The following is a 13109-nucleotide window of genomic DNA, read 5'->3' on the forward strand; positions in this document are numbered from 1 at the left end:
TGATGGTTTTATTTTGCTGAGAATGCTGTACTCATGACCTTAGAATTTTTTATAAATCGTCATGGATACAACCCCGGATAGAAGACGGAAAACTCTAACTCTAACTTTTGACAAATTACACGCTTTTTTGTCTCTTTGGGTGAAATGAAAACTAAAACTCTAATTCATGTCTATGTATTCTTTCTTTCAATACACACCGCTTAGCAAAACGTATATAGTGAAAATTACATTTTTCGGTCTTTCTAGTGAGAATCGCTTTTAATTCCGACATTTTAGAAAGACCGCGAAAGCCTAAACTTTACTGTAGTGGATTTCTTCCGCCATCTGCTGGTAACATTGCAGAACATCAGAGCTGCCCACTTTGTATTTGGTTCGTTTTTAACAACCTTCATCAAATGTTCACTTTATTTACAGCAAATACAAATGTATGAATTGTGCATTATTGCTGCAAACTCAAAATAATTTAAACTGCCGTGTCAAGAGTGTGTATTTCCTTTGTATTCGGGTGATAGGTCACAAAACAAGTCTGAGTACTAGTCAGGTGACAGCGACAAACCTCAGTAGAGTGACCGGCGCTTCGACCAATCATTTATCGTATTTAAATTCAGACAGCGAATCAGAATCAAGGGGTGGGAACAACGGGCGAGTTTTTTTCAAGGGAGAGGAAATCCTAAGGAAATGTGTGGGATCACGCTCTGTGTTTCCAAGTAGCCTGGGCTTTATTGATAAACTATTTTCATTGTGTGACGTTAGTTTGTGTTGCATACCGATCGTCCGATACAAACACGGGTGTGGTGACCGACAAGTAAGGGGGGGAAGAGGGGAAGAGACCGTCGTTAGGTCAAAATGTCGATTCAGTACGAGGTGGAACAGCTGGCTGACAGCTACGGGGTTGCAGACTCGTTCCCCAAAGATTTCGGTTATGGGGAAGAGGAGGCCGACATCGAGGACAGCCCGGCGCCGTCCGACAGCAAGCCGAGAATCCTGCTCATGGGTTTGAGAAGAAGTGGCAAATCATCGATACAGAAGGTAGGAAGAGATGTGAAACTATTAGCCGTTCGAGGCGAGCGGCGCCTTCCCCTGCCTCACGCAAGTAAATGGGACGTTAGCCAAAATAGCTAGCGAGTTAGTTTAGCATGTCGTAAGTGACGATAGCTATCAACCAGCAGATAACATGTTTAGCTACATGAGAGTGGAAGAACATAAATAAAAAGCCCTCCCTCAGCTAATGACTAGTTACTCGTCAGTGTTAGCTAACGTTAGTGTAGCTGTAGCAGTGAATTATTAACCAGGTGGACAGAGACGCTAGGTGCATCTTTGCTGCTATGTGGACATAAAGCATGTGACTGTTTGGTTAACAACTTGTCCAACATGCCAAATATATCTTAGTCCCACCCAGCTGTGAGACACAGGGCAGGTCTGATGTGCAGCTCTCACATGACAGCAAACCGACCACACCTTCCATTCTGCAAGTCATAACACTTTGTTTGTAAATCAGTGCACCAGTCGTAGCACCTGCAGTCTGGCCATCATGCTCTTTCCCTATGTATTTAAAGCATGGCTGTATTAACGAGTTAAGGGGGCCCTGGGAGAAAGAAATCCGCCCCCTGTGCAATATGTATGTACCCTATCGCCTCCAACCTCCCATTAAGTCCAAAGCAGCCAATAAGCCCCCCAGATCCTGACACCGCTCTCTTGTGATCAATTTACTTATTAGATCAAGGCCTAAACAATAGTCACACTCATTGCATATATGGCTTTTACTGTAGGAAGTAGCACCTCAATTTTACATACCTTCATGGTTTTATTTCTTAAAAGTGTGTAAATAAATATATATAAAGTAAAATAGAAAAGCTCTTAAAATTAGATTATGACAGAGGGTTCCTCTACAAGACATGTCCACAAAATTAGCCTGAGTTGATAATGTACGTTAGTGGTGCGAATCCCCTAACAAATTTGCAATTAATCGAATTATCAAAACCTAATTGACATGCAATGAACCTGAGGCTTTTGGGGCCTCCTGCAGTTATTGCCCACTGTGCCCAGTTAGTGAGCCCTCCTTGATTTGAATGCCTGTTCTTTTGCATGGTCAGCTGTCTCGGTTATATTCTTCAAGTCTACCACTTTCAGACGGGCACTGTGGTTGAATAATAGATGTTGTGCCTTCTATGATATTTTATTATTTATGTTAAAATTCAAGGGGGAAGTAGAATCAGGCTGGATATAGCGTGACTCGTCAGAATCCTACAGATACTGCCTGAGGAAGTAAAAGTAAAGATTTCTGTACTAAAGCGCACACACACCGCCAAGTCTCAGATTAATGTTCTCCTGTAAGCCTCCAGTATGGGCTGAAAAACATGTGATTTGCCTTTTTGCTGGTTCACTGGCCTGTGACCTCAGTGGCCCACACACTGATTCAAAATGGCAGTGGTGGAGACAACGCTCCCAGTTCCTCCACCATCACCCACTGCATCTTATTTTCTACCTGTTACTGTATTCAGTAGACCAAGACCCTGAACAACCCTTAACTACACTTCACTTTACAGCTGCAGTCTTACTGTCTGCTGTTTGAAAGCATGCAGCTGTAAAATGCTGAATGTAGAGTGACGTGTGTTGCATCAGAGTGAGTCTGCAATGTTTTGCCCTTATCCCTCTTGCTCTGCATGTGACGTTTGAATGATGTGCTTGAATCATAGCGTAAGCCAAAATGCAGTACTGTGGGGATCTCATAAACTTACTTTTTTTTTGTATTATCAAATCCATTACAGCAGTCAACCTTAGAAAGTAGTTTCTAGAGGTGGATTTTCAGTCCAGTCCAGTTCTCCCACCACTAATGTGTACTGCAGCATTGTATAGATATTTCATCTGACTTGTGTTATTTTCAAGCTTCACCTGGGCACAGTATGGTTATATTTCACGGTCACAAGTAGCATTAGGGATCATTTAATATCCTTAAGTCTGAAAAGTAGCTCAGCTGTTCTCTAATAACCTGCTCCTCCCCTGTTCGCATGTTAACTTTGCTAAAGCTTTGTCTGGGAATTATACTGTTAACTGAGTGTGATATAATACTAGCTTTCACGCTATTTTATTTTTGTATCTATCTGCATTTATTCTTACTTAAACATGAAACACAATTCTGATTTCAGGTGGTGTTCCACAAAATGTCTCCCAATGAGACCTTGTTCCTGGAGAGCACCAACAAGATCTACAAGGACGACATCTCCAGCAGCTCCTTTGTCAACTTCCAGATTTGGGACTTCCCGGGTCAGGTTGACTTCTTCGACCCCACCTTCGACTACGAGATGATCTTCAGAGGAACCGGGGCTTTGATATTTGTCATCGATGCTCAGGTGAAGAACTGTAAAAAGTGGTTAATTTGACCTGATCATAAACACAGGAAGTGAAGTCAACACTTTCTGTGTTGTTTTACCTGCTGTGAATATAAAAAAAACAGTGTCATGTTTCAAATATGCTGACTAAAAATATAGATTTTCGCTTTTCCTCTTCCTTTTTGGGTACTGACTGGACGTTTTATTTTACAAATACGAAATCTGACAATATTCAGACCTACTTACACACCTACATATTTTCTATTTTATCAAGGTGAAACAGCACACATAAAGAAAACAAACTTTTTTAGTGCTCACTGTTGATGTAAGATACAGCAGAAACCCTCGAGAATGAACTCGGTGATGAACAGCCAGGATAAAAGTCAATTACATGCCATGGCTTTTATGCCCGTGCTATCCACATGACCCTAAGTGCTTTCAAGAAGTAATCTCAGCGACGATGTTAGCCACAGCTGATCTGATTGCAGGGTTTATTTGTACTCAAGGAGGTGCATCAGATTCAATTTGCTTCAGCAGTTGGTCACACAGTTATATCTGAGGAGACTTATTTTTAACTTGCTGTTTTGGAAGACAATGCAGCGGCACATTTCCTCATACCTGTTGTGTCTTTAACACCTTTAATAGGCAGCGTCTGGATTTTCCTGTTCATTTTACGGACGGGAATTAGCTCTGGCATAGTTATTGTAATTGCAATTTTTAAGTATAACTTTAACATTGTTGTTTTCAAGGTTCATCCAAGCAGAAGACGAAGTCACATGCAACTTTGAGATATCTGATTGTTCAGTGAAGCTACATTGTTTTGCTCTCAATAGACAGTGTAGCAGAAATAAAGGTGATTAATTATATGGTGATCATGTGCATGAATGAAGAAGATAATTATGATCTAAAATAAGGACTGTAGGCCACTTGAAGTTTTAATTTTTGTAATGCATTCAGTTTTATGATTCACTCTCTGAAAAGATGTACATATTGCATGTGTGTATTAATATGTTGCTTTCTCCCTCATAGGATGATTATGTGGAGGCCCTGGGCCGGCTGCACCTCACCGTGTCGCGGGCCTACCGAGTCAATCCAGAGATCAACTTCGAGGTGTTTATCCACAAAGTGGACGGCCTCTCAGACGATCACAAGATCGAGACCCAGAGAGACATCCATCAGAGAGCCAATGACGATCTGGCAGACGCTAGCTTAGAAAAGCTGCATCTCAGGTACATTTTGTTTAACGTTTTATTATTTTACTTCTACATCTGTACTAGGCTGAAGAAGAAATAATTTATTTCCTGCAATTGCAGAAGATGTTGGTATAGAGAGTCATTTAAATGTATGGTGTCTCAAACATACTAATACATACTGACACATTGTTTTCAAAGTCTTGGTTTAGCTGTCATTAATTACATGTCTATAAAAGTCATGCCTGTAATACATAGAGGCGTAATCCATTATGAAAATACACCAAAGCAAATTGGCACATTTGACATCAGGGTGCCCTACCTGCATGTTTCTGTTCCTTTTAAAATAATGCTTTAAAAACACGCACATGCACAGAGACACTGCAGCAAAGAGGTAGATCCCTGTGTCAGAGTCAAAGGGTCACTCGATAGTTTGAAACCAAGAGTGTCCAATGTTTCAACTTTTCATGAGCTGTTTTTAGCTTTGTGATAATTCAGTTTTCAAATAATCCAGTGGGTTTTAAATAGTTTATTTATCTTAGGAAATGGCAGAATTTTCCCAACTCATAAACAATTCTTCAAATTTCAAAATCTACAAAATTGAAGATACATGTTTTTGATTGGACAATGAAGACTGTCACAAAATCAAAGCAACAACCTGCATTAGCTACCTATAGTTTGAATGCTTAATCACACATCAGAGAAAAATAGAATAACATCACATCAGACGTAAAGCTGCACAGCAGCACACATTGTATTAAATGTTTACAGTGAGACTGTTCTGATCAAAAACACAGTTGCATCTTATAAATGAGCTCTGACAGGTTGGTACAGCAGCTAATCGGAGCCCCAAATCCCCTCGAAAAAAGCATTTCCAGACTCAGTCTGTTTACTGAGCTAACTTAAGTCAAGCTGAATGATACTTTCTCAGATATAATGACATTTCTTTCTCTAGATGGAGTGGATGAACACACATTTATTTTTAAACCTGATTTGATTTCCTTAAACATGTGAAGACACGTCACTAAATGATGCTACTGAGTGAATGTCTTCAGTTACTTGTAAAACATTTTCGGAATGCAGTAAACTTACATACATAACTTCCTCATGTGTCAGGTAGCTCATCTTATGATACAGATGCTATAAAGGTTTGTATTTCCTTTTTAATTTGAATCGGCTTCCCAGAACTGACTTTATTCAGATGAAAAAAAAAGTTGTTATACATACAAGGAAGTAGTTTGGTTACTTGTAACTGTGGTTGCTGAGTTAAATGAATTAATTCAGTTATTTGTGTGTGACACAGTAGTTCAGGGCACAGCTGACTGCTGTGATTTCAGTAGTGTTTATGTACAGCAGCCCGTGCCCTGCGTACTCTTCGTGTTACTGTGAGATTCCTCTTTGACTTCCTAATGAACAAACAATGACCTGTGCGTCAGATACCAGAGCTGTTATGATTCAAGTTCCAAAGGTCTGACTCACTTAAGATGTAGAGAGAAGGGTAAAGTACTCTGTACGCCGTTACTGCTGTAGGAGGTTGATGGATTGGTTTACTGTTTCATGAGGAAATGGCCCTTCAAAAGGCCTGAGTAGAGCTGAAATGATTACTTGATTAATTGCTCAGTCAGTAGACCGAATTAATTCATTCAAAGTTTTGTTAATTGAAGAAATAGTTGGAGTCATTTTTCAAGTAAGTAATTATTTGCTTGTTAAATGTGAAGATTTGTTTGCTTTTTGCCCTTTTACTCTGTAAATTAAATACTTTTGGCATATTTATGACTGATGGTCTGTCAAAATATGAAGACATAGGTTACGGCTCAGCTGTCACATGACATAAATACATAATTCCATAATAGAGCTGAAAGAATAAGGATTAGTTGATTGATTGTTACAATTTTGCTAATTGATGTAATCACTCAAGTTTTTTTATAAATCCAAAATGCCAAAAATCCACTGGCACCAGCCTCTCAAATGTGAGAATGCTCTTCTTTTCTCTGGTTTGTCACAATTTAATATATTAGGGTTTTGAATTATAGGTCAGACGAAACAAACATGACAACAAATTGTGACGGTCGTTTTTTTCACAGTTTTATCACATTTTATCGACTGAATCAAAGGATTACTCGTTAATGAAATTAACTGTTTGTTGAAGCCCAAATGAAAAAAACAACCTTTGCCCTGACACCCTGTGTAGGAACTGTAAATGTGTTGTGAACAACATTAAACAGGCTGTACTGGTTGAACCCGGTCAGCTCTGCAGCAGCTTTATGGTTGATGTTTGGGCTGTGTTGGCACACGCTGCACTGTGTTTTATGTGGGGTGGGATTGTTGTTTATTCCGGTTAGACAGCCAGAGCGGTCAGGCCTGGATATATAGTGGAGCTGAGAGGCCTTTTTTTTTTTCTCGCTCTGCCTTGTGGCTCTCTGGTGCTTTCTTCACTGTAATGCATTGTAAATTTGAGCTTCTGCCAAATGTATGCAGACAGTTCCATTTGGCTCAAGCCACAGCTTCCTCAGGGTCTGACCTTTTATTTATATATCTCAGCTACCAATGTCTGTAAGTCATGTGTGTCAATTTTGCCGCAGTCATGTGAAGACTTTTTTTTGCTAACATTTTGTTTTTATTCCTGTGTTTTTATGTCTGAATCAGGCTTAAATGCTTCGATTTACAGCTCTTTTCTACCATTCAGTGTCTGTGCGTCATATGATCTCGCGACTAGTCGTATTTTTACCTGCTTTCACATGTGTTTTGAGGAAGTGAGAAGTGTTTCCTGCTAGTAACGGCTTATTCACTTCCTTTTGTCTATCTCATTCAGCTTTTACTTGACGAGTATTTACGACCACTCCATCTTTGAGGCCTTCAGCAAAGTGGTGCAGAAGCTCATCCCTCAGCTTCCCACTCTGGAGAACCTCCTAAACATTTTCATTTCTGTAAGTAAAGAGCACTTCACTTTTTTTGTAAGTTTGTCATTGACCAGCGTGATTTATGTGTGACTGCCGGCATGATGTGAGTCACTGCCAGCCCTGATGCCACTTTAATGGCTAGCAGTTCCTCCAGTACCCTCACAGGCCTTGATTGTAATGCTGGTCTTGATGTTGCACAGGATTTCAACCTCACACACATTCTCGATGATACATTCTGAATTATATTGCTGTTGTTAACACCCAAAAGACCACTGGGAGAGAGAATTCGCTCAGGACATAAATGATATAGGGGTAACAAGCAGTCCTATCTCACATGATACTTACCAAACAGTACTTACTGTTCTGGTATTCAGACAGTTCAGATAGTTTAAAACATTCTCAATGTCAGACACATATGTTTACTTGAAGAGGGTTAAATGTAAAGCTCCCACTCCCACTGTCTTTGGTCCCTGTAGCTCCAGACCTCCCAGTTAACATTTTCTTAATTTCCCAGGTGCTGTGAAGTCTTCTTAGTTAAGATGTTATATTTCATGAAAAATACTTCTAAGAGCATTTAATTGAACTCTGTGCCATCAGACTCTGCCTTAGGAATGACTTGGAGATTCAGTTCAGGTCATGGTGTGATGCATACCATCTGTTTTGAAAATTTGTAAATGGATAAAATGTGCAGACAGGAATGTTTTTATGTAATCAAGCAAATTGAATACCTGACAAATCAAGGTACTTCATCACATTGACGCAAAATCATATAATAATCCAATATTGCCATAAAGCAGTTCTTCTCATTGATTTGTGACATTAGCTGACAATGGCCTGAAAACTGTACACCCAGAGATATGAAAGGGAAAACGTCCACAGTGTTAAAAGCATAAAAAAAAAAAAAAAAATCTAGGGCCGAAACAAGGTTGATCAATTAGACGTTTGTCATAAGATTAATCAGCAAAAAAAAATCATAATTGATAAATAGTTTAATACATTTTTATATACGCAGAAATGCTGAACATTCGGCAGGTCCAAATTCTCAAATGTAAATATTTGCTGGTTATCTTTTATCACTTTTACTTCATTAAAGTGTGATTTAACTAACATGACATTTTACATTTTACAGACCAAACGATTAATCAAGAAAATGATTGTCAGATTAATCGATAATGAAAAACTTTTCATTGACAAACAGCATTTGTCATCATACTGCTCACCCCTACTGTCTTAATATCAAATGTCCAATGTAACTCATAAGATAATAATACCCCGTTTTTTTACCGTATTATGATTTCCTAACATCCCATTCTTTCCTTTGTCTCTTCCTCTCTGCCATCCTTCGCCAAATATTTTGTCGCTGACAGAATTCAGGGATAGAGAAGGCCTTTCTGTTTGATGTGGTCAGTAAGATCTACATCGCCACAGACAGCTCTCCTGTAGACATGCAGTCCTATGAGCTGTGCTGTGATATGATCGATGTGGTCATTGACGTCTCCTGCATCTACGGGTGAGTGCGTTTTATTTCTTTATTTGAACATTAGTAATAGAGGTCAGAGTCGGGTTGTGGCTGTGTTTTCAGCTCTTCCTGTCATTCAAATGCAGTTAGCATTTTCGCAAGCCCACACTTTATAATAAGTGAATTTGGAGTATCTAGAGAGTATATTTTGAATGAACCTTCTGTATAAATGTACAAATTAAATACAGAAAAAGCATATTCACTTGAATCTTCTTTAGGTTCTGAATGCTTTAAGATATAGAGTTCACCCATGTGTTGTCTGAGGAGGCTTTCATCAAACTTAATTATGCATTTATTTGCTTAATTAGTCCACATCCACATGCTGCAGTTTTTTTTTTCACATTTTCCCCTGAACATTACGGTGTTGTGTTGTGCCACAACAGTCTGAGGGAGGACGGCAGCGGCAGTGCCTACGACAAGGAGTCCATGGCCATCATCAAGCTCAACAACACCACTGTGCTGTACCTGAAAGAGGTCACCAAGTTCCTGGCCCTTGTCTGCATCCTGCGAGAAGAAAGCTTCGAGCGCAAAGGTAAACTGTCAGGGAAATCTGTGATCCCCTGGAGCTCATTTGGCTAATGGTGATGTGGCCTTGAGTCAAGTGTTTTCACGTTTTCTTCCACGTTATTCTGGCATTGCAGCAAGTGTGTATCTACATGTACAGAGTGTATGGAGTTAAAACAAGGACACCTATACATTGTAATGTGTTGCAATTAAGTACATTAAAAGGAAAATCCTTGACCTTATACCATAATAAGGTCAAGCTCCAAAAACACATATTTTGTTAGGCTGTAAAGTCTTTCAGACGCCCAAACCGAGATAACCCTGGTGACATTGTCAGGGTTATTTTCTCTGACTTTAGAAAGCTCCCTCAAAAGCCACAGAAGAAACTGTTTTCACAACCTTTGTAGTCTTCCTCGTGATGTGTAAACTGATCTTCATCTGTTAAATGGGAGGAGTGCCTCTTTTGCCTTTGCAATAATTGCTGCATTTTGAAGTTCGAAATGTTCAGTTTTTGTTTGACACAGATGCTCATCTTTTGTCATTTTTAGGTTTTTAGTTGGTTGTGGTTGTTTTGATTACATCATTACATATACAAATTACATTATTATATTAAGTATAATTATAAGCATAGTTGCCTTTTTAACATGACACAACTTATTGACATTAATAATACAGCAAATAAATTGAGTGTGCATTTTTCCTTCAGTTTTCACCAAATATATGTTGTAAAGTAATGTAATAGTCAAACCTTTGATCTACCTGCTGAACCAACGTTACTCTATTTCCATCCCGTACAAAGAATATATGGAATCAGACTTTTGACTGACTGTCTTTGTGCAAATATTGTTAGAAAGCAAGACAAATGTCATAACAAAATCTAATCATCTGTCGTATCTTTCTTGCCTCCTTAGGATTGATAGACTACAACTTCCACTGTTTCCGGAAGGCCATCCATGAAGTATTCGAGGTGGGCGTTTCCACCCAGCGTCCAGGCTCCCAGGCGGTGGGCTCGCCCTGCACCAAGGCCGTTGCACTGAACGGCACGCCGCGTAACACTGTCTAGACACTGATGCAAAATAAATAATAAAAAGACGCAAAAAGAGGGTGGAGGAAAGGAAAGATGGAGGAGGGCCAGGGAGCCTGTAGAGGAGAGACTACTAAACTGGGGCTCACCGCCGCGCGAATCACAATCCCTTGCTCCCAGCACCTAAAGTACTGAGAGATGGCTTGAGCCAAGAGTGTGTGAGACAGCACTGGAGCACAGCAGGGTCAGGCTTCTCAAGCTAAGATCGAAGGGAAATTCAAGCATTCGTCTGAGGCGAATGCGAGGCACCATCGGCTGTGAGGAAGTCAAGGGAGTAAAACTGCACCTGGACAGAAAAAGGTTCAGGATCTTTCTTTGGATTTCCTAAAGCGGTCAAAGGCTGTGATAATTAGCTGCTGGTCCCTCTAAATGAACAATGTGAGGAGGAAAAACAAACTCTTGTTGTAACCTCTTGCTATGGACAAACTGTGATGTCAGTTTTCAGGAATCTGTCTTGTGATGAACCCACCCCGACCACTTCTGTGCTGATGAAAAGACGGTGGATGTGAACTGCTAGTCGTTACCCACACATGTTCAGAGATGGCCTTATGTAGATGAAGCTTGTCTGTAGTGCAAGCTTTCTCTCACCACCACTCACCTCACCCTACCTGAATGCTGCCCAGAACTCGCTTTTTGGTTTCACTTCTGAAGGGAAAACAGTTGTTAGCAGACTGAAAAGGGATTGTGCTGTCCATCTAACTTGGTCGTGTGTGTGTATGCAGGTATATATATATATATATGTATGTATGTATGTGAATGTGAGCGTGTGTGTGTGTGTGTCAATGAAAAGGTTTGATTACATCCTAGACTGAGGCCCTTTGTACTGGCGAAGGACCTTTTAAAGAAAGAATCTCTGTCCTTCTTAATAACAGCAGCTTAGCATAATTCATAACTCTTTTCAGTCCGTGAAATTAACTTTTCTGTGTGTGTGCTCCTCTTAAAATCACATTTTTGATTGACTTTATGATGGGTTGTAAAAATGAGTTTGGCTGGAATTTGGATATGGTATTTGCAAAAGCACTGCCAAAATGATTAAATGATTCAGAAACGGTAAAGTGATGAAAATATGTCATGATTAAAACCTTATTTGTTGCCATCTAAGAAAGAAATATATTAGGTGTGGTTGAGGTGCAGGACTGATGGAGGCTTTTTGAAGACATTTTGGGATGGTGATATGAACTGGTTGAAACTTGCATGTTTTTCCACCTACAATTTCAGTCCTGCCCAAAATGATAAACCCATGTTTCGCATTGAGTTTGGCTCTGTTCAGCGGGATTCACAAGAACCAAATGTACCCATTCCAAGCATGCATACATCAGTGTGTTGTCAACTTGTACTGTTCTCAACCACGACACTGCTCATTGTATTCAAAGGTAAGGGAGTGACAATGAAACTAGCCAAGAAAATTAAACAGATGAAGGGAGGAGGAGAAAACGACCAAATTTCATTACTTTTGCCATTACAACAACACAAGATGTTCATGTCTGCATTTTCTGTTTGTTTATATCAGGGGTGAGATGTGGGAACTCTGGCTGCATCTAAAGACCAGGAACCTGACTCACGAAGCAGGATTAACATGTTATCTTGAGTAAAATGCCTGTAAAACGTTTGCGTTCCAGATTTGAAGGTTTTACTCAGCAAAGTTATTCTGTGAACTTGCTTCTTGAAACAGGTGAAACATCATCTCAACCTCGTCGTTATCAGCCACCTGAAAATAAGCACTTGCACATCAGAACTGTGATGGATGATTGATTTCATGTATTGTGATGCTATACTATGTGAAATAAATGAAAATTTACATTTTGTTTTTGTCAATGTAATAATTGGCAGGACAGCAGCATATAAAAGCAACAGAAAGTCATTTCAGATACCAAAAACATCTTCACACTATCTCGTTATATTTTTAACAGAACATCTCAAATGAAAAACAGCCTGTAGTATTGTTGTAAACTAAGAGGCAGAATGAATCGGTCCTCTTTAACAACCCTTTCCTTACCATCTAATCTAATGCAGACTTACAAGCAAACACAAGATGGCGCTGTAAGATTACTCCAGTGTTCCTGCACAAGGTATTGTTATTCATTTTTGCCCCTTCTCCAAGCCCAATATCTGTTTTCATGCTTGTTAAATTTACAGTAAGCATGCATCATTTGCTGAACCTGTATGGTGGATTGTATAGCCTTTTAAATACAAATATAAATGTCGGCAGCTTCTATACAGTGAGCAGCAGAAAGAACCCATTTCATTTATTGGGCCTGCTGTATGAGCATAACAATAGAGTAAATTGGATTATTCAGTACTGATGTAGCAAAGGCCTTAGCTCACGTCCAATTTGTAAAGAAGTTAAGTTCATGTTGCCTGGGTATTTTCTATATGTTAACAGTCTAAATGACCCTTTTAACTTTTGCTAAAATGTTCAAAACAATATTTCCAGTGATTCTCTAACTTGAATACCAGATTCGCTGTTAATTGTCAGTTTTCTTGAGTTGGCTGTTGTTCATATGGCTGCGGCATTATAATGAGTGAGAAGGGGGGGAGGGAAAAAAAATCCCCTTACTGGTTTAGTGCATATAAAAACAACTC

The 13109-nt window shown here is 39.5% G+C and overlaps 1 protein-coding gene across 2 annotated transcripts; it reads left to right on the forward strand.

The window, feature by feature from the left end:
• The first annotated feature begins 846 nt into the window (after positions 1-846).
• Positions 847-12331, forward strand: rragca (Ras-related GTP binding Ca). 2 transcript variants are annotated; one of them, XM_070911632.1, is made up of 7 exons: positions 847-1029; positions 3147-3350; positions 4359-4558; positions 7332-7446; positions 8787-8929; positions 9322-9470; positions 10354-12331. In XM_070911632.1, exons 1-7 carry the CDS (start codon positions 847-849, stop codon positions 10503-10505), a joined length of 1146 nt encoding a protein of 381 aa, XP_070767733.1. In that variant the 3' UTR covers positions 10506-12331. The 2 variants fall into 2 exon arrangements, with proteins under 2 accessions (XP_070767733.1, XP_070767734.1); XM_070911633.1 differs by having other exon boundaries at positions 3249-3350.
• Positions 12332-13109: the final 778 nt, after the last annotated feature.

Source organism: Enoplosus armatus, chromosome 9 (assembly GCF_043641665.1).
Source record: "Enoplosus armatus isolate fEnoArm2 chromosome 9, fEnoArm2.hap1, whole genome shotgun sequence".
Classification (NCBI taxonomy): domain Eukaryota; kingdom Metazoa; phylum Chordata; class Actinopteri; order Centrarchiformes; family Enoplosidae; genus Enoplosus; species Enoplosus armatus.